The sequence below is a fragment of the Ostrinia nubilalis genome, chromosome 21 (assembly GCF_963855985.1).
Source record: "Ostrinia nubilalis chromosome 21, ilOstNubi1.1, whole genome shotgun sequence".
NCBI lineage: Eukaryota > Metazoa > Arthropoda > Insecta > Lepidoptera > Crambidae > Ostrinia > Ostrinia nubilalis.
In genome coordinates, this window is record NC_087108.1 from 4,873,288 (window position 1) to 4,897,144 (window position 23,857).

Sequence of the window (23,857 nt, forward strand, 5' to 3'; positions counted from 1 at the left end):
CTGCCTAAACAGCGTACTAGTGTTTAATAATAATAGCTCTACGTGTAATATTCTTACATAAACTCGATAATAAACCCGTCGAGTGGTAAAATGACATAATAGTCTCTGTAAACTGTATGGTGCAATCTATTTGTATAAATTGAAATCGAATCACGGATAAAATACAGTTACCTGAAAACTGTCTCACAAATCATTTGCCGTTATGCTTCAGCTATCAAGTTGGCTGATTTATTACCATTTGTGTCATGTTCTATTAGACAATTTACCGTGTTTATGTCAACAAATGCTTTGGTAACTGTCAATAAACCGAATTCGTGGAATATTTGGTTCTAGCTGCCAGCTGTGCCCGCGAATTCTACGCGTGAAAATCGATGATTTTTTCCGTTTTGGCAGATTTTTTTAAATCGGTCCAGTAGTTCTTGAGCTTTATCTGAAGTATTAGTATACATAGATTAGGCTGTTTGAAGATCGGACAATGACGGCGCATACGTTAACGGTGTAGCTTCTGTTTTTTTTATTTGAATGGTCACGGTTGGTGAACACAGCCGGTGTTCGGTGACTTCGGTGGCTAGAGAGAGTACGATGGGAGAGGTTCGCAGGCTACTTGATGTGCATTTGTAACATTATATTGGGTCAACGTGGGATTGCGATCTGGGATGTATTTTTTGTGTTTGGAACTTCCACATGCACCAGACACTATTATTAATAACTAGCTTTCCGCCCGCGGCTTCGCCCGCGTGGAATTTTGTCTGTCACAGAAAAACTTTATCGCGCGCGTCCCTGTTTCAAAAACCGGGATAAAAACTATCCTATGTTCTTTCCCGGGACTCAAACTATCTCTATGCCAAATTTCATCAAAATCGGTTGCGAGGTTTAAGCGGGAAAGCGTAACAGACAGACAGACAGACAGACAGACAGACAGACAGACAGACAGAGTTACTTTCGCATTTATAATAATAATAAATATAGTTGGGATGTCATCAATCAAACTGGCATTCCTTTCTTCGGTAATAATGACATTCTAAATCTCTCCATATTATAGTCCCGTCATTCCTTCATAATAAGCACCTTCGTCCACCTTATAGCTTACTTTTGTTTTTCGTCTTTATTAATTTTTAACCCCTATCAGAAAAAGGGGTGTTAAAAGTTTGACCTTTTGCATTGTAGTTTCCTAAACCGGGAATAACTTTGATCCCTTTTGTATCTTCACTGGTCAAGATTTGAGCAGTGCTAATTTCTGCTGCCTTTCTCTTCGTTTTCTTAGTAGACAATGCCCCGTTTAACATTTTGAGTTCGTTCTAATCACCGATGTTTGTTGATCCTCAGCTGTTTTGATTTTCTGTTTACAAACTAAACAACATGCCAATTATCATTGTTTGGCTGTTGTTAGTGCAGTGCTGAGGACTCGAGGTGCTAGGTCATGTGTGGTCTATGATTGGCTGTCTGCGATGGAGGAGCTGTATAAACTCGAGTCGAGTGGTTTCAAGATGATTGGATGGGCTCTCAGCGCTCTGGTATAGTTAAATCAACGTACTGTACAATCGAATGCACATCAGGTTATGCTGTTTTCTGCAAAATATCTCCTATTTACAGCCACATAAGATGCCAGTGTTGCTTGATGTGTTGTGACTTTGTGAGTACAATGACTGTGAGAGTTGTGGTGATAAACTGCTGTGATAGACGAAAAGTGTTGAATACAATTTAATTGATGGAATGAAACTGAATTCCTAAATTTTTTAAGAAGAGATTATCTATTTATAATGTTTAGATGGTTTAGCGTTTTGACTGTTACTAATCGACTTTACTCGTGTTTTAATCGAGTTAGATATTTTATAGTGCATGTAAGTCTTCCCGTTTCACGTTGTCATCCAATTGTATCGATAGAGTCAAGGTCATCCCATCCCCAAATCTATTGCATCTGGCTCGAGTGCATGCGCTCGGAGAATTTCGTTAATTAATAACCAATTAAGCTAAATTGAACGTTATTGCTGTTGTAATTTGGATCCTCCGTCGTCAGACTCCAGTGGTTTCGCCTCGTGTTTTCAAAATTCAAAAGAAAGTTTTTTGTCCGTCTCGAAATAAGATTCCGACAATTAAGACGGAAACCAGTTTCGGCATAATTGTAACACTTTCGGTGTTCGTGATTGAGTTTCGAGTGGCCGAGTGTGGCTGACATGGAATGCTGTTTTTCGCAATTACAGGAACTTGTTGGGTTTCTTCACAGCTGCCAGTAAGTCGCGCAAAACGTAATTTATGACGTATGCGTCTTCTGTCGCACTTAGAATTTTATGTCTTCTGTTGACACCTTACATAGTTTAAATACTTAGGTCTATATCTCTTTACGACCACGTGTTATTATGAACTGAATGTTATGCTAGCCAGTTACAATCTGCACCGGTGATAGTGTTTGATAAATTACAGCCTTTTGTTTTGCTCTATCCATGCATACGCAAGCAAAGCAATTTGCGAATGGCTCTCTAATTGCTCAAGGTAAAAAGTATTAGATTACAAGTGGCGCGCCGCACGCGTTATTCTAATCTCCTGCCATTCTGCACGTCAGATTTACCAATCTATTTTGTTTGTGGTACGACCTTCATGCTCATTGGGCCGTGTCCACCGGATAGGTATTACCGCCATTTACTCAATTCTGTTTTGTTGTTACAGGTTCGACGATCTCTGAAATTACGGGGCAGACGCAAAGAAAAGGAGAAACTACCCTCCGGCATCACCGCCGACTACACCGCCTCATTGTTCGCTCACCTGGAACAAGACTCCAATTATTCCAACTACCCGCTGATACCTACCTCGGGGTCTAACTCCAACTTAAGTGACGAGAATAACCATCTATCTCCCGGATACCCCACCACCCACAGCTGGACTAAAAAGGACAGCGTCCTGCAATCAGACAGCTCAGAAACATCGCTGAATTCTCTAAACAACCCAAACAACGCCAATAACAGCCCGCGACAACCGCCTAATCTACCTCCGATTCCACCACGACCTCCGAAACGAGGAATCCTGAAAGGGCCTCGTCTAAGCAATACTAGTTCTAATTCTCAAGAGAGCAATGCTCAAAGCAGCGATACTGTGGACTACATAAATGGTCAAGATCCGAATTTGCTGGCACGGAATACGCAGCAGAATGAGGTCATATGCTATGGCATCCCACCTTCGAAAAGCACGTCGTCTAGCGATGACATACAACAGCTGCAAATGTTCACAAAGAAGGTCATCCACAGTCCGGTGGATACGCAGTATAAAAACTATAAGAACAATGCGAATAACCCGTCGATTGTCACCCAAGACGTAGACGAAATACCAAAGACGAACGGAAACAATTACATTGGAGTCACTTCCACGTCTCCAAGTGCTGATTCTTTAACCGACACGACTACGAACTCTTCGTTTGCTACTCCGCCGTTTTCTACCTCGCCTGTTGGTGAATCTCAAGGCTTCCATAGATGGTCTAGGACTAGCAACTTCGAAGATGTGTATTTGCCTTTACCGTCACTGACCCCGTTACAATTACCTAAGCCCAGAATGCTAACGATACAAAGGCAGAAATCTCCTAGGAATGACTTTGGATTTAGTCTTCGAAGGGCTATGGTTCAGGAGCGTGTGTTCATAGGGGATATCAAAGATTTCAATGGTCATGAGGAGAACGGACTTCCAAACGGTGATAGCAAATACAATGGCAATATTTCGAATGGCCTGAATAGCAAATTGACTTATAAAGCAGTGATTCTAGCTGAACCTGGATCTTATCCTGGCGCTAGTGAGACGGGGCTCCTTCCCGGGGACAGACTTTTGGAAGTGAACGGTGTTAGTGTGGAAGGCAAAAGTAGGGAAGACGTGATTGACCTGATCAAGAGCAGCCATGATTCTGTCACTATAAAGGTCAGTATGAGTTTCTAATTATTTATTTGTCAGTTTAAGTTCAGTTACTTACGTCAATCATCGTTACCTATGCAACTTTACTGATAAAAAATTGATTAACTTTTTGATGTATTTTATAAACATAAATTAACAGATTCATTAGGCTCATAATTAACTTTAATTTGACGAATAGTCGTTTAGTTTGAAGATTTATTTAATGCAATTTGTTAAAATAATACGAGTGTTATAATAACCAATTACAAACAAACGGTAAACTCTAAGGATAGCGTGACTAGTGACTATTTCGATGCATTCAATCAGGTGTTGTGTAGTCAGAAATGATTTGTAAATGTATGATTTGTAATAAACTAATTTATGTAATAAACGTTTTGAACTAACTCCGTTCTAATAACAACTTTTAAACTTCAATGGTAACTACTACCACTAACTAAAAAAAATCATCACGATAGTTATGAATTACTACTAGACAATCGGGACTATTCCCACCTCTCGTTTCCACCGCTGCAACTCCTGTGTAGCCAGGATCTACAGCTTGACCGCCAATAAAATCACAACCAGTGAAGGCCAAGTTTGTCCGCAGGAAAGTTAAATTGTCATTGGACCCGCAACGAAATGAATCACAAGAACATGAGGAGTTCGGAGTAGGGCTCTACGTAGAAAATGTGTTCTTGAAATTATTTAGATTTTTTTAGTTAAATTTCTTCGCTATGTCCCTAAATTGGATTTTAATTATGGATTTCGATAGCCAATGACTGTTACATTATCTGATTAGAAAAAAATCACACACAATTTGCTAAATTTCATATTATAATGTTCACAACATAACCAACTATTAAGAGACCATAAGAACTTGCGGCTTTCTCATAAGTTTAAAAAGCGTGTGTGAACTTGCAATAAACAGGTTTTTGTCTTAAACTTGATGATTTGGTTAAACGGTTGTTTTATACGTTCTCCTAAATGTGGGTTAATTGTTTTTGCTTTGTCTGTGAAACAATACGCACACTATTGTTTAGTATGAACAACTAATTCCTTTCATATTGTTTGTATCAAGTGGAAGTGTGGCATTGTCTTGACTGCGACAGAAAGTAAAAGATTAGTGCTATTATTTTGATAAGCTATTTATTACATTAAAGTAGGTATAATAACTTTTAAATCTACTGACTACTACCACAGAATAATAATAAGTACTACGTACAGAAGTTTTTCTTCGCGAAGGTATTCAAAAAAATGTATGCTCAATGTCATCAACAATATGGTGTAATTTAGCTTGTCTTAAGAGTCGAGCACCGTTTTGTTGACATACGTCAGTGATCGGTACTGTCTTGATGCCATAGGGCTGACTGCTACAAGAAGCTACTGTGTCGCCATCTAGTGCACCACACTTGCATTCACTGCTCTTCGCGGCAACGCGCAGCTACATGCGGCCGCCAGTTATATAGTGTAAGAGCTAGCACCTAAATATTTTATAACACACATAGCTGTGACAATTTATTTCACGTGGGCGAAGCCAAAAAGCTAGTAAGAAATAAAAATTCAATTCAGTAGGTATTTCAAACCAAATTTTATTACATAAACAAACATTATACTAATTTCATTATGGGCCCTTAGTATGTGAAAACTGCAATTGACGATATTTCGCACTGTTTTCAATATTATGTATTACAGAACGTATGTGTGATGGGATGATATTTTCGAAAACACGATTAGAAAAAAATTTTCTCGAAAAAAAACATTTACCTCTGGATTTTTTTATAAAAGTTTAATATGACCGTGTTTTACAATAAAATTCCTATAAAATCACAAAGGTATCATGTTTGCCTCTTTGATTTCCTGGCTGTTTTAGATTTCAAAAACCTAAATAAAATATATTAATTTATTAACTTTCTGATAAAAATGTGAATGGCTCTTACGATGTCCCCCCCTTAAATCAAAATGTCTTTATTTGGTCTATATGCCCATCATCACTACATAATAATTATAAAAAAAAGTCGCTTTCCTGTCTGTCTGTCCCTATGTATGCTTAGATCTTTAAAACTATGCAACAGATTTTGATACGGTATTTAGGGTTCCGTAGCCAAATGGCAAAAACGGAACCCTTATAGATTCGTCATATAGTCTGTCTGAACATAGAACGTTTTTGTGCACTTTTTAAAATGAGTTAACCAAGTATATGGCTATTAGACTTGCACACGTCCGTCCGTTTTTTGTAGGATTAATATAATTAAGTAACATTTATTTTTTGCATTCGGCTCTTGGTCTAACCCAAACGAAACACGAACAACTAATGAACTAACAATGAACAAAGTTGATAAATTAGTAATATGTAAATAATGAATTTGTTTTACGAGCTGTCCCGGCGTACTTCGTACCGCAAATTAATATAAAGTTGTTTAAGTGATTTATAAAATCGCAATATTAATTTTTGAAAGTAGGGTCATTGTGCTGGTTTTCTATCTAACTTCGGTTTTCGTCCATTTCACTGAGCTGCCATAAACACATGCGTAAAATTTGAATACAAAGTATTGTATTCACAGAAGGCAGTAGCCATCCCGCGCTAGTTTTGTTGCAATCTATAATGCCTAAGCAACAGTTCTACCTAAATGAAAATGTAATTTAAAAAGTAGTGAGTTCCAAAAAATTACGTAAATGCGCGGCCATACACCGGTCACCGGTACATTGCAGAAATCATCGCGCTAGAAAAAAAACGTGCTGACAGGAAAAGTTTTTGGCACGTATGTCTAATTGATAGCATTATAAACACAATTTTAAGTGTTTATTAAACTTCTTCATACAAAATTAAATCTTAGATGACTAAGGGTCATTTTTTTAAAGCATAGCTCAGGTCATATAGCAGGCAAATCAACTCGGAAAGGGATCAACAACGTATCGCCTTTTGTGGCATGGAGGTAATAGTGGAGAGGAAATATAGATCTATACAAAAATTCGACAAATTAATGACTAACAGCTGTTTATCTCTTTCTAACTTACCCCTGGTGATGTATAAAAAAAAGAAATAGATAATGTTTGGTCAGTACTCATTCTGGCAACATTTTCATGTGACGTCACTAACTACCTGACTTGTGCCGAGTAGGTACCTACATATAGATGACCCACGCTGAACTGTCCCACCAAACTCAATGACAGGGGGGCGCTACCATCGTTCAACTATATGGTTTCCAACATGGCAAAAATCTGTACCAGCGATCCGATATTGACGGTGGCGCCCCACTGTCAATGTCATAGACAGGACAGTCCAGTATTTTGGAACTATACAAGATTTAAGAAAACAACGTATTTATAGGCAATCAGCTGACAACTACACGCACACACACACACACAAATACCTGTCAGCTGATTGCCTATATTGCGGCCATGTTGTTTTCTTAAATCGTGTATGTATTTATAATGCGTGTAACTGTGTGCGTAATGTACCGAGTACGTTTATTTTAAAGTTACGCCAAGTCCATGAGACATTGATATACGTCAGTGTTTTGCGAGCTGTCATTGCCCTTCGCGCACTGTCATCGGCGAGGCAAGGCGTTTACGTTACGGTGCGGATTGTGTGTGCGTTGCAGTATGGACTTTAGTTGACTGCCTTTATGAGCACTCGAACGACATAAAATAATAATTATGATACATTTATGTAAGGGTATTTTAAGATCACAAAGTTGGCAACTCCGATAGTTGGACGAAAACCAGCGCAAAGACCCTATCCTGTTTGACACCTATAATAATTGACAATAGCTGGCTCGGCGAACTTCGGCAAACTAATGTGTGACGTGAAGTGCCAAATCGCGGAAAATGTCGGAAGAAATACATGAATTTGCATGAATTATCATGAATAACAATAACCACTTATTTACCTCTCAGTGTCTTCAGGCAACTTAAAAAAATTACATTGTGTGTTTTTATTATTATTTAGGCAGTAAAATACTGCACAGTATTTTTTACACAGTATTTTTTTATTTTTTTCCATAATACAAGAGTACGCGTGCGTGTGTCAATGCTCGCTCGTACGTATCTCGTATGTGACGCCTTGTCGAATCGCCTCCTGTAGGTGGGCTATCGTGCGTGTTTTGTTTTCGATGTGAACTCGCGGAGATGAACAGGCCTGCTACTACCAACTGTGCAACTACGCACTAGATTTCTCTGTGACGTATACTAATCAAATTATAGTCACGAACTTGAATTAATTCTTCAAAGTGATTTGATCCTTTAATCTTACACCTAATCTAATAATTCGAATCAGCCAACCCTTCGCTCTCTGTCTGTGTTTCGTAAAAGGTTAGGGACCCTCAAGTCTTGAGGGCATCCGTACTGACCTAGCCTGCCCTTGTAGACCACCTGTTTTATATGTACTAGGAGTCATGGACTTTTATCGATTATGTATTTACTCGTACTAAGTATGATTATCCGTTATCTAGTTGCCCTACTCTAGTACAAGTTCAGTAGCTATGTAATTGATGTTATTGTTGGAAAAATGTATTTGTTTATCTATTTACTTTCGTTGGTTCTGAGATAAATATGGCGAGCCAACTGTGCATTCTCACTTGCCACTCATCCTTTTAAGTTAGCAGCAAATCCTCCAAGGTAGGACGTCCAAATTACTCTACTAGTGCGAACAAGGCTTTAGTTCGATCACATGATACGAATTGCCATAAACGACATTAGGAATAGGCTAGCTGGGCTATAGGATAGACCAAGGCTGCTCAATCCCAGGTGACCAGCCAAAGAATTTTAAGTGGCCGGCGCGATTATGGATTGAACATACGCACCTAATTTATTTTATTAACAATTGAGTTTTTATTGCGCTTGTCCTGAGAGTAACTGAAATAGGAAATGTAAGCGGCCCGACGCGTCCTTAACGACTGAATCCACCGTTTGGCCCGACTCTTCAAACGGTTGAGCAGCCATGAGATTAGTTGGGATAGACTGTGCTTTATATGTATATGTCCAACAGTGAAAGTTAAAGGTTTACTGCAACTGTTTGATCGTGATATACCGTGCCTAGGAGCCTGCGCCCAGCAGTCAACGACTTATTATTTGACGATGACATATCTATCCAGGTGCAGCCAATATCCGAGCTTTGCGAGCTATCCCGACGGCGGGCAGCGGACGGCGGTGGTGACGTGGAACTGGCTGACAGCAACGTGCGCGGCGGCACCCTCAGCCGGTCTGGCAGTCGGAGGTTCACTTCCACTCAGGTACGTCATGCTGTGTGATTTCAGATGGATAGATAAACAAATTCCTTTTTTAAACACCACACAAAACTGCCAGAAAATGTTCGAAACAGCTCAATTTAGGCGGTCTAAGTGGTCTTATAGCAACGAAGCGAGATTTTCTCTCTAGAAAACCCGGGGAGAGGACAGTAGTATAGAATAGGGTCCGTTTCCCGTGGATGTCGTTAGAGATGACTAAGGGAGAAATATGGGAATATCAGGTCTCCCCAACCAGTTTTGTCTAGTGTCTTGCAGTGGTGACGACCTCACCACGAGTTCAACCACAAAATGTCAACTTCCTCATTTTTCACTAATTTCCACTTGGTGCTACTGGATTGGCGAGGGATTACAGCGACAAACAAAACAATTATAAGTTTCTCTTCGACCTTTAGTTACGGATCAGTACAGTTTACGGTCACTTTCTTATTTCGCAAGGAGTTAAATGCTAATTAATTTCTCGTGAAATGACACAGCTGATCATAATTACTCGCATCAATGTAAGAAAGGTTGTAAGGAACAATCTTGCTTGTGTGTACACTCTGTTGCAATATGCAATTGTGTCCAATATAAACGAATTGAATGGCCGACTATCCTTGTCACTGCGTGTGAGTCACCAATCACTTCGTGAATTTAAGGCATGGTGCAGACAGAAAATTTTCTTGAGGAACAAAAATATTGTGATAACGTTTGGTCAATAATCTTAACATAAACTTTTTTTTCAATAATAAATAATTGACCATATTTAGAAAGCACGGCTGCGCGAGTCCTTATTTTGTTTTTATGAATAATCCGAAGAAAACAGAATGAATCATCTTTGTTACTTTTCCTTTTCCTGGTTTCAATAATTTCACCACTTTACTTGAGCATGATGTGTCATTGACATTGTATTTGCTGTGAGTGAAATTAAATGTGAATCAGCTGCACTTCCGCAGATGGTCACTGTTTGTCAAGTGTCACATCACAAGTGTAACTTCATGAAAAGTCGGCTACATCCTTTTGCCATCCTCATAATCAAAGTCTAAGATCCACTTTGTTATTGTGGTGAACACACTTACCTTTAAGAGTGTTTTGTTGTGACCGCTACTATTTCTTTTACAGCTGGCTTGAGTTAGTGTAATATTACATGTCCTATAGACGAAGTGACCGAGACCAGTGTTATATTTTGACTTGAATATTGCAGTTTACCAGTTAATGGATATGTGGCCGGCGCCGAACTGACGGCCTTCGCGATTGTTTTGACGGGGCATTGCTGTAATGCGATATTGTGTGCGGTGTGGAGCCAAAACCTCAATACCTGTGATGTAATTTTAATTTATTAGGTTTTTAGGATATTACAGTTGGAATTTAAATCATAATTTTTTCCACCCGAGAATTTTGGATAGGTACTTTTTTAATTCCTAAATTAAATGCACATTCGGTAGTGAATCTGATTCTGAATGGTACAAAATTACCTAATAAGTTGATGCAAATCGCAAAATATCAATAAAACCTTGATTAAAAGTTAGACAAAAAAAATTAACCAAAAAGCTATCGCACAAGCAGTTCCAAGCCAAAATATAAAAACAAAGCACATTCGACAGGAAATCCTCTAGTTCCAGTGTTTACATTGTATTTTATGATATCTTAGCACGCACTGTGATGAGGCGTTGTCAACTTGTCATCCCGTGTGTCCGCGGCATTACGAAAGGAATGAATGACCGAATTGTTTCGGTTAATTGAAGCAAAACACAGTCGTAATGGCATTATTTGGCGTCGGCGAGCGATTGATTGATTGATGATTGAATGGACTCGACACTTCAATGGTGGAGCTCTCATTCATCTGATGACAATGCAGTAGGCGACAAGTTATGTATTTATTGGTCAATGCTGAAATACAAACTTGGATATTTTGGTCAATCTGATAAATAAGTAAATGATAATATTTTAAATATTATGTATTGTTGTAAATATGTAGAGCAAGCCTATATGTATTTTTAGAATTCGTTTCATTTTGTGATTTTATCGTTCCATTGCAAGGGTTAAATGGGTTGCGGCGACCCAACACGCATGGTGGGTGAAGTAACAATCTAGTACCTAACTTACACATTTCAACTAACTTGAATTTTAGTACAAATGAATAAAACACAAAATCCTGCGGTACCTTTAAGCCAGCTAGAAGGTATTATATTATATTTTATTATATTGATGTGTAAACACGCTAATAATAATAATTGATCTTATTTCACTGGGCCATCGATCAACTATTGTAGACTTAACTCACAATTACACTTCCCCTTTTTATATTGCGTGACTGCAGTCAGGCTTACAATACCTATGGCGAGCAGGTCGTGGTGATTATTTTGTACCCAGACATTAAACGCAAGTACTACAACTTAATTGACGTCAGCAAGTGATTAACTCGAAAGTCTTTCCTATCCAGTTAAAGTTTTTGTTGTAATCTGTGGGAAAAGCCGATCGGTCTTAAAGACTTATCAAACAACCATCTTACAATATCGCTTGGATAACACCGGTCGACAAAAAAAATTTTTTTTTTTGCGCATGGATTTTACTTATTATATTCTGATTATATAAGCAAATTTATATAAAAAAGTGCGATTACAAATCGAAAATATTTGCTTTTTAAGAAGTTATAGCGATTTGAATTTTCCATCTTCATAGTAGAATGTCTCTAAAGATGCACGCCACATTCTCATTGGGATATGTTTAAAGATAATTATGGGGGCTTATTCGCAAGAACAAGGGGCACGCTTTCATCAAAATATACTGGGATTTGAGAGACGACGTTACCAAGGTCAGTATACTGAAAGCATGATAGAGTTAGATTTTTATGAGAAAAATCTTCTATGGAACATGACAGGAAATTAGAACTTCTCATTTTTAATAAATATTTGGACTCTATTTTAAATTTTCTCTTGTGAGAATAAATCTTAAATGGATGTTTGGTATGTTTTATTATTAGAAAGAATGAAAGAAAGAAAGAAAAAAAAATATTTGGCAACAAATTAAATCATCTCTATGTTCATGTTTCATACATTCATTGATATGAATTTTTCTATTTTTTACACATAAAAGCAAATTCAGAACAATTTTTTGTTGTTATTCTTATTTCTAGGTATTAAAGCAATAAAAATAAGCTATGCATAACCCGTGCGCAAAAATGCTGTAGACAGTTGTAATCTACTGAAAAACTGATTAAAATAGATTTGTATCAGACTGCATGGATGATATCAGATCGAGGTTCAGTATCTTACGTAGGAAAAGGGGTGATTATTGCAACAAAATTGACTGGTTTGTAAACTATACGGTCAATTTAACTATGCATCAACTTGTATGGAAAATCACTGCCATACGGTCTTTATTAGATTCGCGTATTTGTAGATAAATGTTGCTGCGAGCTGTTCTCTAGAATCCCTAATCAGATGCTAATAAGAAAAAAAAAGTTCTCAATACGTAAATATTTGACATTGCAATTCGTATATGAAATCGCGCAAATCGTGTAGGAATGCTCCTGCATGATTCGTGCGTGGTTTCTCTCCTCTGTATTTATGTCTTCATAACCTTATTATGATAAGGTGGAAAAGCATTTTTTTAACATGCTGTGCCCTATATCAAGTTTAACATGCCAGGAACATGAAAAAACCTATGATAAGTCAATCAAATCATAAAACCTATTTGCGAATCTCTATCAAGTACTCGAGTAAATTGATCTGCCAGCTCCCAATTCACTCGGTCCACGGCCTCCACGGGAGGAGAGGAGAGTCACTCAATCATGCCTCCCTCACATACTCTCGCGTGACGGCGAACACGTGAGTCATTGTTGAACGCATTACCACATTACAGTGTGGGGTTGCCAGATATTTGATAACTATTTATAAAATATATTTTCACTGTTATCTGAAATTAGTAATTTTTGAGTATATCTATGAAGTCTCTCTATCAAGTAGGTACTCGAGTAAATTCCAAACTCCCAATTCACTTGGTCCAATGGAGAGGAGAGTCACTCAATTATGTTCTCCCCGTACTCTCGCGTGACGGCGAACAGGAACACATGAGTCATTGTTGTACGCATTACCACATTACAGTGTGGGGTTGCCAGATATTTGATAACTATTTCTGAAGGAATATTTTTAATGGTATCTAAAATTTTATTTTTAGAACGATTACGCTTGTACTGCATGCACCCGATCCGATTCCGTGAATTTTTTTTTATTTTATTTAGAGAGAGATATTTAACTTGCAAAATTTAGAAGTTTGTAAATGTAGGGACTTACCTAATCTGAGTAATCATGTTTTGGGATAGTTTAAACGGGTGTTTGTGATGTCAAGATTACTCAAGATGCGCGAGACAGTTTCCAGTAAAAAGCAGAAGCTTATTGCCACATTTTAGTAACTTGTTCATTCTGTCAATCACTCTCTCGCCAAATACCTCACACACAATGTTCTCAGTCATTCATGCATCCCGGGACCCCCTAAACAGCCTGGTCACCCTACTAGGGTCAGACAAACCCTTCGCATGGGCTATGCTATTGTTTTACTCCAGTAACTGGGGTGCAGGGTCTAAATATTACTCGGGAATTCGGGATAATGAAGATTGACTATTGATTTTATTTGTTCCCTGATTTGAGAGCCGGGATGTGGTCCAGGGGGACTGTTTATTACAATTAGTGTCTGAACGTTAAAAATAAACTATTTATTTTAGCTACTATCATAATTAACCACAATTAGGAAGGTATTCGTACTATTCGTTGTTTTTAATGGGATGAGAAATGGCAAGACCTTGCTTCATTTTCTTAATCCTATTTGAAAGATCGTCTGTCCCAGTGGTATGACGCCAGTGAGAGGGTTTGAACTTGAGTCCAGCTGTAGGTAAATTTTAGTTTTGATGAACACGAGCATTTATACCTTTGTCGCCGAAGAAGGCTTTACTGACACATAATAAAGCTAGTTCTGTTGTGCATTCTGTCACCTTTTAGTCTGAGATGTTTCATTAACAGCTAACAATTCCCTATCATAAGTTGAATATTTTATTTCAGTCTGAGACAACTTCTTTGAAAAATAACCAAGTGGTTGCCACACGTTGTTTACCTTTAATTTTGCTGTAAATCCGCGCCGACGCATGTGTTTGAAGCGTCGGTCATAAGCGATAAGTCCGTATACATGTTCTACATAAAGCTAACCACAGAGCCTACATTGACAAAAGCCGAACATTTTATACAGCGAGACACTTTTTCGTCTCCCATAATCCCATCCTCACTTCAGTCGTTAGTTCCATACAATCTGGTCTAAGTACAGCTTACAGCACATCAACTTATAAAATTTTGTTGCAAAATCACACTTGTCACCTCTAACATAAGATGCAACAGTGTAAACCTTGACGTGCCGTTGTGGGTACCTCGTTAACTGTTTAAAGCGAACTCTTTCGAGTTAGATCCGCGGGGTGAGGGTAGGTAGGTATTGTTTATACGCTGAGTACCCTCGAGGACCGCTTTGATGTGGCTGCGGTTGTGCCTCAATGGAATCAAAATCAAAATCAAAAAATATTTATTCAGTTTAGACCACAAGTGGCACTTATGAACGTCAATAGAAAATAATAAAAAAAGAAAAGGTAGCCCTTATGGGGCACTTTACATGTCTCCTTATCTTTTGGGCCCTACCAGCGCTTCGAGACAAACATATGGCAAGTGCTGAGAAGAAACGCCGGAACAAACTCAATCACCACTTATTGCCAGGAATTATCTAACGGTAAGAATAGTCAAATTTAAGTACATCAAATATGTGCAGATTGAACTGACCACGCATCCTTGTCATCAATATAGTCTCGAACCTTGTAGTACCCTTTGGACATAAGGGTATTTTTTATATGTATCTTAAAAGACAATGCCGGAAATTGGCGTCTTTTTTTTTTCACGCGGCCATCGACCAAACCTTGTTTTTTGATTACAAAATAGTGTAATAAACCAAACTTAGTAAAACATGTATATCTCTAAACTCAGTCTGAACTGAGTTACGAGCATCATAAGTTTGATGATTTTCATACTAGATTTGCTGTTTGGGCGCAAGTTTTGTAAGAAATTGCAACAAAATAATGACATTGTATGTGTAAACAAACAATACCATCCATTAAAGGCTCCAGACATCAGTATGCATCAGAATCAGCGCAATAAAAAAATAGCGCAATATTTTGTTGCAATTTCTTACAAAACTTGCGCGCAAAAAGCAAATCTAGTATGAAAATCATTAAACTTCTAATGCTCGTAACTCAGTTCAGACTGAGTTTAGAGGTATACATGCCATAGTAAGTTTGGTTTATTACACTATTTTGTAATCAAAAAACAAAGTTTGGTCGATGGCCGCGCGAAAAAAAAAAGACGCCACCTTCCATACAAAATCTGGCATTGCCATTTGTTTATTGGCAATTCGACAAGGTTGTGTGGTATTTTGTTAAATATGGTAATACATTTCCCCAAGAATGAATTACCTATCTTATGCAACCTAAATGATGGAACAGCAAGTTTATTCTTATGTCTCGTGTTAAATGAGTGGACGTCACTTTTCTTAGTAAATAAATGTATATGTTTACGGACATACATAATGTTATCAAATATGTATTGCGAAGCCACAGTCAATATATTGATTTCTTTAAAAACTTCTCTAAGCGAGTCACGTGGTTTAAGACCGTATATTGCCCGAACAGCTCTTTTCTGTAAAATGAAAATTGATTCTATGTCTGCTGCTGAGCCCCACAGTAAAAGACCATAAGACATAATACTATGAAAATAACTAAAATATACAAGCCTTGCTGTTTCAACATCAGTCAAGTTTCTGATCTTTCTCACCGCAAAGGCAGCTGAACTAAGTCTTCCCGCCAAGGCAGCAATATGGGGGCCCCATTGTAATTTACAGTCTAGGGTAATACCTAGAAAGACAGTAGAGTTTATCAGTTCAATGCGTTCATTATTTACTGTAATATTAGTATTAACTTGTTTGACATTAGGCATAGTGAATTTTAAACATTTAGTTTTTTTTGCGTTTAATAGCAAATTATTAGTTGTAAACCAGTCTAATACTTTGGAAAGAGCATTATTCACGTCGTCAAATATTTCCTGACGCCTGTCAGTTTTAAAAATTAAAGAAGTGTCATCAGCAAATAATACTATCTCACAAAGGTCCTTTGAATAAAAAGGTAGATCATTTATATAAATCAGAAAGAGCAATGGTCCCAGTATTGAGCCTTGGGGCACTCCCATTTTTAGGGGGGCGCCCGAAGAGTTAGTTCCGTGAATATTTACTTTTTGTAATCTGTCTGAGAGGTAAGAGTGTAATAGGCTTAAGGCCTTGCCTGATACGCCATAATGTTCTAGCTTAAATAACAGAGTTTGATGATCAACACAGTCAAACGCCTTCGATAAGTCACAAAATACACCAATAGCATCCTTTTTCTCCTGCCAAGCATCGAAAATGTGTTTGATAAGAGCAACCCCTGCATCGGTCGTACTTTTCCCTTTTGTGAACCCATATTGTTTTTCATGAAACAGTTTATTTAAGTTAAAATGAGACAGTAGTTGATTGAAAATAATTTTTTCAAATATTTTACTGAGCGCAGGTAGTATCGATATAGGTCTAAAGTTGGATGGGTCACTTTTGTCTCCTGCTTTAAATAATGGTATGATTTTACTATGTTTCATCAGGGTAGGGAACTGACCTTCGTTAATACATTCATTAAAGATATGAGCTAAATGGGGAGCTATAAGAGGAATGATGGGTTTTATTATGTCTGTTGATATGCCCCATATATCCTCTGTCTTTTTTATATTTAGTTCTTTGAAAGTTTTTATAATAACTATGGGGTCTATTTGTCTAAATTTTAATGGGCTATTGCAAACATCAACACAACCCTCGAGAAGAGACATTGCCTGATATGAACATGAATTAAGATTGCTTGTTGTTATGATTGGTACATTTGAGAAGTAACCTTCGAATGCGTTTGCTACCTTATCATTGCATTTAATATACTTATTATCAATTCTTAATGCGAATGTGTCATCCCGAGATATAATTCTACAAGTTTCTTTATTAATACAATTCCAAGTAGCTTTAATTTTGTTGCCAGAGTTTTTAATTTTGTCACGTATGTAAATAGATTTTGCCATGGTACAAACTTGTTTAAAAACTTTTGAGTATTTTTTTACATATTCTATAAAGTCCGGGTCGCTACTATAGGCTTTTCTACCATATAATTCAAACATTTTTTTCCTACTAATATAAATACCTACTGTAGCCCAGTCACTGAATTTAGTTTTATTGTTTTTAATAATAATTGTTTTCTTAGGAAAAGTTTTATTGAACTCATTTTTAATTAATTCAAATAATTGCTCATATAAAATATTTATACTACAGTTAAAATAATGCAAAAGTGGGACCTTATTAGATATTTGAGATTTAAATTTGTCTTTCTGGGATGCAGTGACTGGTCTATATTCTATTTCCTTGCTCGATGGCACAAAATGGTGTTGAAATGACACTATTTGACCGCAATGATCAGAATTAACAAAATTTATTATTGATTTCTCTAGCACTAAGCAGTTACAGAATATATTGTCTAAGCAAGTAGCTGATGTTGGAGTCACCCTAGTTGGTTCAGAGAAAAGATTTAACAAGTTAAAAGATTTGAATAAATTTAAAAACCGTATTGAAAGAGAGGAATCTTCTATTATATTAATATTAAAGTCTCCACATACAACTACTTTCTTTGAACTATTACACACTCTTCTAAGTACCTCTTCCATTGTGGTTTCAAATAATTCATAGTTACTAGATGGGGGTCTATACAGGGTCCTTCTAAACTAGCTACATTCCTTTTAATGGGGGCATCTATACGGTACACTGAACAAGTTCACCAAATTTGAGTATGTGTTTTATAATGATTTTACAAAGTTACATTTTCTAACAAAAATAAAAATTCATTTCGTCTTACATAATGGAACATGCTGTATTTTTTACTCACACAACAAAGCTGTAGTGTATTCATTCTGCACAGGAACACGAGACACAACACACACAACGCTCACTACCACTGCACACTTTTTTGTTGTTTACACTCACGTCATAACAACTCACAGCAGTCGTCACAGCTGATAGCCGATTAGCTGATCGACTGATTGGGCGAGCTATCACTTTAATGTTGCAGGCCTACTCTCATATCGTTGTCTATCCTTATTATCTTATGTTAATCACAGTAAAACGGACTCACGATACCATCGAAAAATCAACCAGCAAAGGCCATGATTTTTAAGGCGCGTCTTAGTAAATTTATTTGCATTTGTGCATCTGTGCTTCATAGTTCACTTCACGAGCACTACAAAACGCACCTTCACACAAGAAAGCTAATCAAAAACTGAATTAAATCAAAGCGCACGCGCCGACAAATGCCGACAAGCCGCACGCCTTTTGTTGACACAAAGACGCCGACGCCGCCAAAGCAAGAGCCGAAAAGTTGGCATAAGCGTACAGTCGACGACAAAAAAGAAACTTATTTGTTTATTATTTTATCTGCTTGCTTTCGATTTCAATTGATTTGAATCTAAATTATGGTGTTGAGTATTTCATGGTAAAATATCCTATAACAGATAATAATTAAAAATTAATCGAACTTATTGTTTTGTGAAGGTAATTCAATGGCCTAGTCAATTATTTAGAAACATTAAATTAGACTATTGAAGCAAATAAAACTCTTCAATTTGTTTGTATTGATATTCCATTTATCCTAAATCAAAGTCCATTCTTAAATTAATCGTTAATGTCATCATTTCTATTACAATAGAAAAGTAGATGAGGTAGGTAGGTACCTAATTAGTTAAATAAAATTTCCGAATCATTTCCGTTCCAACTTGGTATTTATTTATGACCTATCTTATGTACCTGTGATTTAACAATAAACACAATTTTAATTTGAATAGTAAAAAAAAGTTTGTTGCATTTCTTAATTTTATTTTGGTGAGTGTACATTGCGCTAGCCGGCGGCCGGCGGCACGTGTCTAAAGGCGGCGGCACGTGTCTAAAAGTTCGTTTGCTGCGCGCCGGCTAGTGTTGTACGATTAGGGATTGCAATCGAATATTCGAATTTTTATTTCAAATTAGTATTCGAATAGTAAATTTACGTGTATTCGAATATTCGAATATTACAAAAATAAACAGAAAATATAGTAAAAGGACGACTTAGTGTTTGTAAATACAGTCGGAGGCATCAAATACATATCACCCGCTAAAAGAACTAGTCATGATGCTTCCGACTGCATTTGTGAACACTAAGTTGTCTTGTTTCTGTCTTTTCTGTTCATTTTTAGGTAGTTGTGTTTTTTGTTTTTTCAATCATATTTTTATTATTTGCGACTTTGATACAAATAGTATAAAAGAGGCGATAGAGCGAAACCAAAGTTCCAAATAACTTCAAAGAGACAACTCTATTTAGCAAAGTCAGCTGACGATGCTGAAGACGGCAGACGGTAACGTCAACAAAAACCGAGGTTTCGGGTGAGATCGAAAAGATTTATGGACAGCTATATACCTCCAAATTTGTTAATAGCTCAGGAACAGACGCAAGAGCTAGGTTAACGCGACACTATACCAAAGACATCCCGTATATCAGCCTATACGAGATTAGGAAGGCTCTCAAACAGCTAAAGAACAACAAGGCACCAGGTGATAACGGGATAACCTCAGAGCTTCTGAACGCAGGTGGAACACCGATACTCGTTCAGAGACTCTTTAGCTCCGTCTTACTTCAGGGAACAACGCCAGAGGCATGGGATAGAAGCGTGGTGGTGTTCTTCTTGGACTATGAGAAGGCCTTTGATTCGATCAAGACAGCACTGCTGCAGTCTCTCCGACTATCGGTATATCGAGGTGCTAAAATGCCTGTACAGAAACGCTACCATGTCGGTCCGTCCGAGTACAGGAGCAAAGCACGAGGGCGATTCCTCTGCGGCGATGCGTGAAGTATGGATATGTTATATCTCTTAAGCCGTTGACCGCTGCATTGGAAGGCGCTTTCAAGCTCCCTGAATGGAAAGGATTCGCCATAAATAACTATCAATGGCAAATACATCACTCAGCTGTGGTTTGCTGACGATATTGCGGTCATGGCAGAATCGCTTGAAGACCTCGGCACAATGTTCGAAGACCTTAATCGAGTCTCCCAACAGGTAGGCCTTCGGATGAACATGTACAAAACGAAGCTTTTGTCCAGCGTCCATGTTTCGGTTGGAGCTCAATTCTGGAGACTGTTGACAAGTATGTCTACCTCTGACAAACGATTCGGCTAGGTAGATCAAATTTCGAGAAAAAGGTAAATCGTCGAATCCAACTTGACTGGGCAACCGAGAATAGAATAGGCCTTATAAATAAGCTCAAAGTTGCACAGCGTGCTATGGGGAGGGCTATGCTCGGTGTTTCTTTACGAGATCGAATCAGAAATGTGGAGATCCTGAATATTTCTTTCTTTCTTCTTTCTTAAACGAACTAAAGTCGCTGACATAGCCCGACGGATCAGCAAGCTGAAATGGCAATGGGCAGATCACATAGTACGCAGAACTGATGGCCAATGGGGCAGCAAGGTTCTGGAGTGGAGGCCACGTACCAAAAAGCACAGCGTGTGACGTTCACCCACAAGGTGGACCGAGGACCTCATATAGGTAGCGGGAAGGCGCTGGATACAGGCCGCTGCCAACCGGTCATTGTGAAAGTCATTGGGGGAGGCCTATGTTCAGAAGTGGACGTCATATGGCTGAAATGATGATGATGATGAGAATTTTATAACTGTTTTAAAAACTATATTGTTAAATAGTTAAAATATAGTTCCCAAAGCAATAAAACCAGCAATAAAAACATTGGTATTTTTAGTACTTTTTATTTTTTGAAAGTATTCGAATATTCGAATAATATTCGAATATCACTGGAAAAATATTCGAATATTCGAAATAGAAAATTATCGAATATTTGCAACCTCTATGTACGATACGACACTCGAGTCTTGGAATCTCACTTATTAAAAGTTTGAAGAAAATAAAATAGCTATGAATTAAGACTGTGTGTTTATTATTTTATTGGACCGTTTTAACTTTTTGATTACGAAAATCGTCAGTCTTTAGATGGATACTTCTGATTCGATTATTTGCGTTTAATGCAATTTTATTGATATTACATTTGTATTGTGCGATTTATTTTATTTTCAATTAGGATATAACATACGGATGATGATATGAAATCACTCATTATTGCCTATTAGTATACACCAACTCAAGTTCATGTCATGATTCAGTCTAGCTCAAAGAACTTAAAATACTCGAAAGGACTCGGAAGACTCAATTATTCCCTTATTCATGTGACTAACGAGTCCTAGTCTTAAAAATAAACTCAAGTCTCAAAATAAAGACTTTAAAGACTCGAGGTTCTTACAACACTAGCGCCACAGTAGATAAATCAAACAGTACGGAAGCTTCATACAAACGCTCGAAATCAGACTCACGCACACAGACGCACGCTTTACACGAGCTCTAAGCGAACCTCGCAGTTCATCCGTCGCGAGTGTCGCGCGCGTTGTTTTTAATAATAATTTTATTGCATGCACTGTCCGCTGTATTTTTAAAAAACATGCCACGAGTGTATTGCGTAGTATACGGCTGCTTGAACTCGGCATCTTCAAAACCAGAACTTTCATTTTTTAAACTTCGTAATAATTCTGAATTGTAAAAATGATTAAATACCTATTACTTTTTAAATAAAGTGCTTACATCTGATTTTGTAATAGTTCTTTTTAAATTACGTAATTACGCTTTTTAACAATTTATGTGTTCTATTTGATAAAGTAATTTGCTCCGCGCGCTTTTGTACTAAGTGATGAACTGTATTTAAAATGAGGCAATAGCTATGTGAAAGTAAGTATCCGGTATTATTTATGAGAATAGAATATCTTCTATTCTCATAAATAAATTAGGCCTCTAATAGTACTTAATCAATTTATTCGATTATGTATTCGATCATTATAGAACCTAATTAACGTTTTATTTTTTTGTTAACTACTTAGTCAATTAATTTATTCCATTAGGTATTTGATAATTAAAAAACCTAAATAAACGTTTTAATAAATAAGTAAGTCAGAACCTTATTAATTTTATAAATATTAAGAGTGCCAACCCTAACACTCAGTTGAAGTGTAGGTATTTAACTCGCCGAAAGGGCTAAGTTTCCGTACTGCTTTAGCTCATATATCTACTGTGCTAGCGCGGTCGGCTATTGTGAGGGACGGCTGTCTTTGATACCACCGACTCCGCCACGCATAAATAAGGATGTCAACTCCAAAATTCTTTCTAATCTTAATAATAATAAAACTATCATTATTTACTTTTATAATTTTTTTTTGTTTCTACGATGATTTTAATGATTATTATTTCAGTTTAAAATTGATAGTTGGGAACAATTATTTACTTATTTACTTCGGAATACTAAAGACTGCCGATAATCACAGGTAGATAATTCGATAGCGTTTAGTTTCTGCTATGATCGAGTCAATTACGAATCACATTTTTATTTAATTTGCTAAGGGGATATTAAGCGATTAAAATTAACATGAAAAATGTGCCTGCTTTATCGTAATAATAACCGTAATTCTAAATTTCATAGTCATGGTAACTATCCCATTTGTGTATGGCATAAAAATAAGTCATTGATTTCGGCAACTAACTTTTTTGCTTCGTTTCGTTGCTACGTTTGAAATAAAAGATTTTTACAAGCGCAAAAGTATTTTAACGAACTTTTGAATAAACATCATTCCATTAAGGCCACTAAATAAGTACTTACCACATAAGATTTTTTTATGTTACCAAAAATAAATAAACTTTAATTTTCTGCTTAATTTAATTCCTTAAATAACTAGTAGTAACCCTAGAATAGCTTGTGTGGCGCCCGGTCCGTCGTCCGGCGGCACTCTTGTGTTCGCGGCCAGTGGCCCAACGGCAGCACAAGCGCAATGGCGGCCATTACGTAAGCTCGTGTGCGTGCGGATTTTTGTCAGTGTAGTAGTGAATCAGCTGAACAGGGTGTTGTATTGGGTTGATAAGAAATGAAGTTGTTTCCTTAATTATCTCGGAAACTAGCCTGAATTTTTGGCTCAAACTTTGGGAACGTATTCAGTGTGACGTATACATGCTCCCATTAAACGGAACGTAGCTGATTTAGAAGGACCCTATATACACATACAATAACATAGTCGTCCAGTTCTGCACATGACAGCTCAATAGTTCGCTCGACAGAGAGAGATACAATATCTTTACGCTCTTTACATTTTAATTTATCATTGATTAATATTAGTGACCCTCCACGAATAGCTAACTCTCTAGTGAATGAACTAATAAGCTTATAATTATTAATGCTCAGCATTAGTTCATATTGCCTGAGCCAATGTTCCGTTAAACATAAGACATGAATATTCAATTCTTGGATAAATAACTCAATTTCCAAGTCTTTGCCGGAGAAGCCTTGTACATTTTGATGCACTAAATTAAAACCGTTAAATTTCTTTGTACCCGAATTTTGTATGCCAGAGTTATCCTCTATTGTCTTACGATGTAATTTAAATTATGATTTGGAACAGATTCCAAGGGTCGAACATCCATGTTCTGCTCAATAAAAGCAGTTTGGCTAGCCAAATTAATGGCTAAATATTTAATAAAATATGATAGCGAATT

General features: G+C 37.2%; 1 protein-coding gene across 1 annotated transcript in view; it reads left to right on the forward strand.

The window, feature by feature from the left end:
- Positions 1–23,857, forward strand: part of LOC135082444 (unconventional myosin-XVIIIa-like) — a 138,585-nt gene that overhangs the window by 26,107 nt on the left and 88,621 nt on the right. The window contains exons 3-4 of the mRNA XM_063977239.1: positions 2,665–3,897; positions 8,964–9,101. Of these exons, the coding sequence (XP_063833309.1) occupies positions 2,665–3,897; positions 8,964–9,101 (1,371 nt within the window). The remainder of the gene's footprint in view (positions 1–2,664; positions 3,898–8,963; positions 9,102–23,857) is intronic.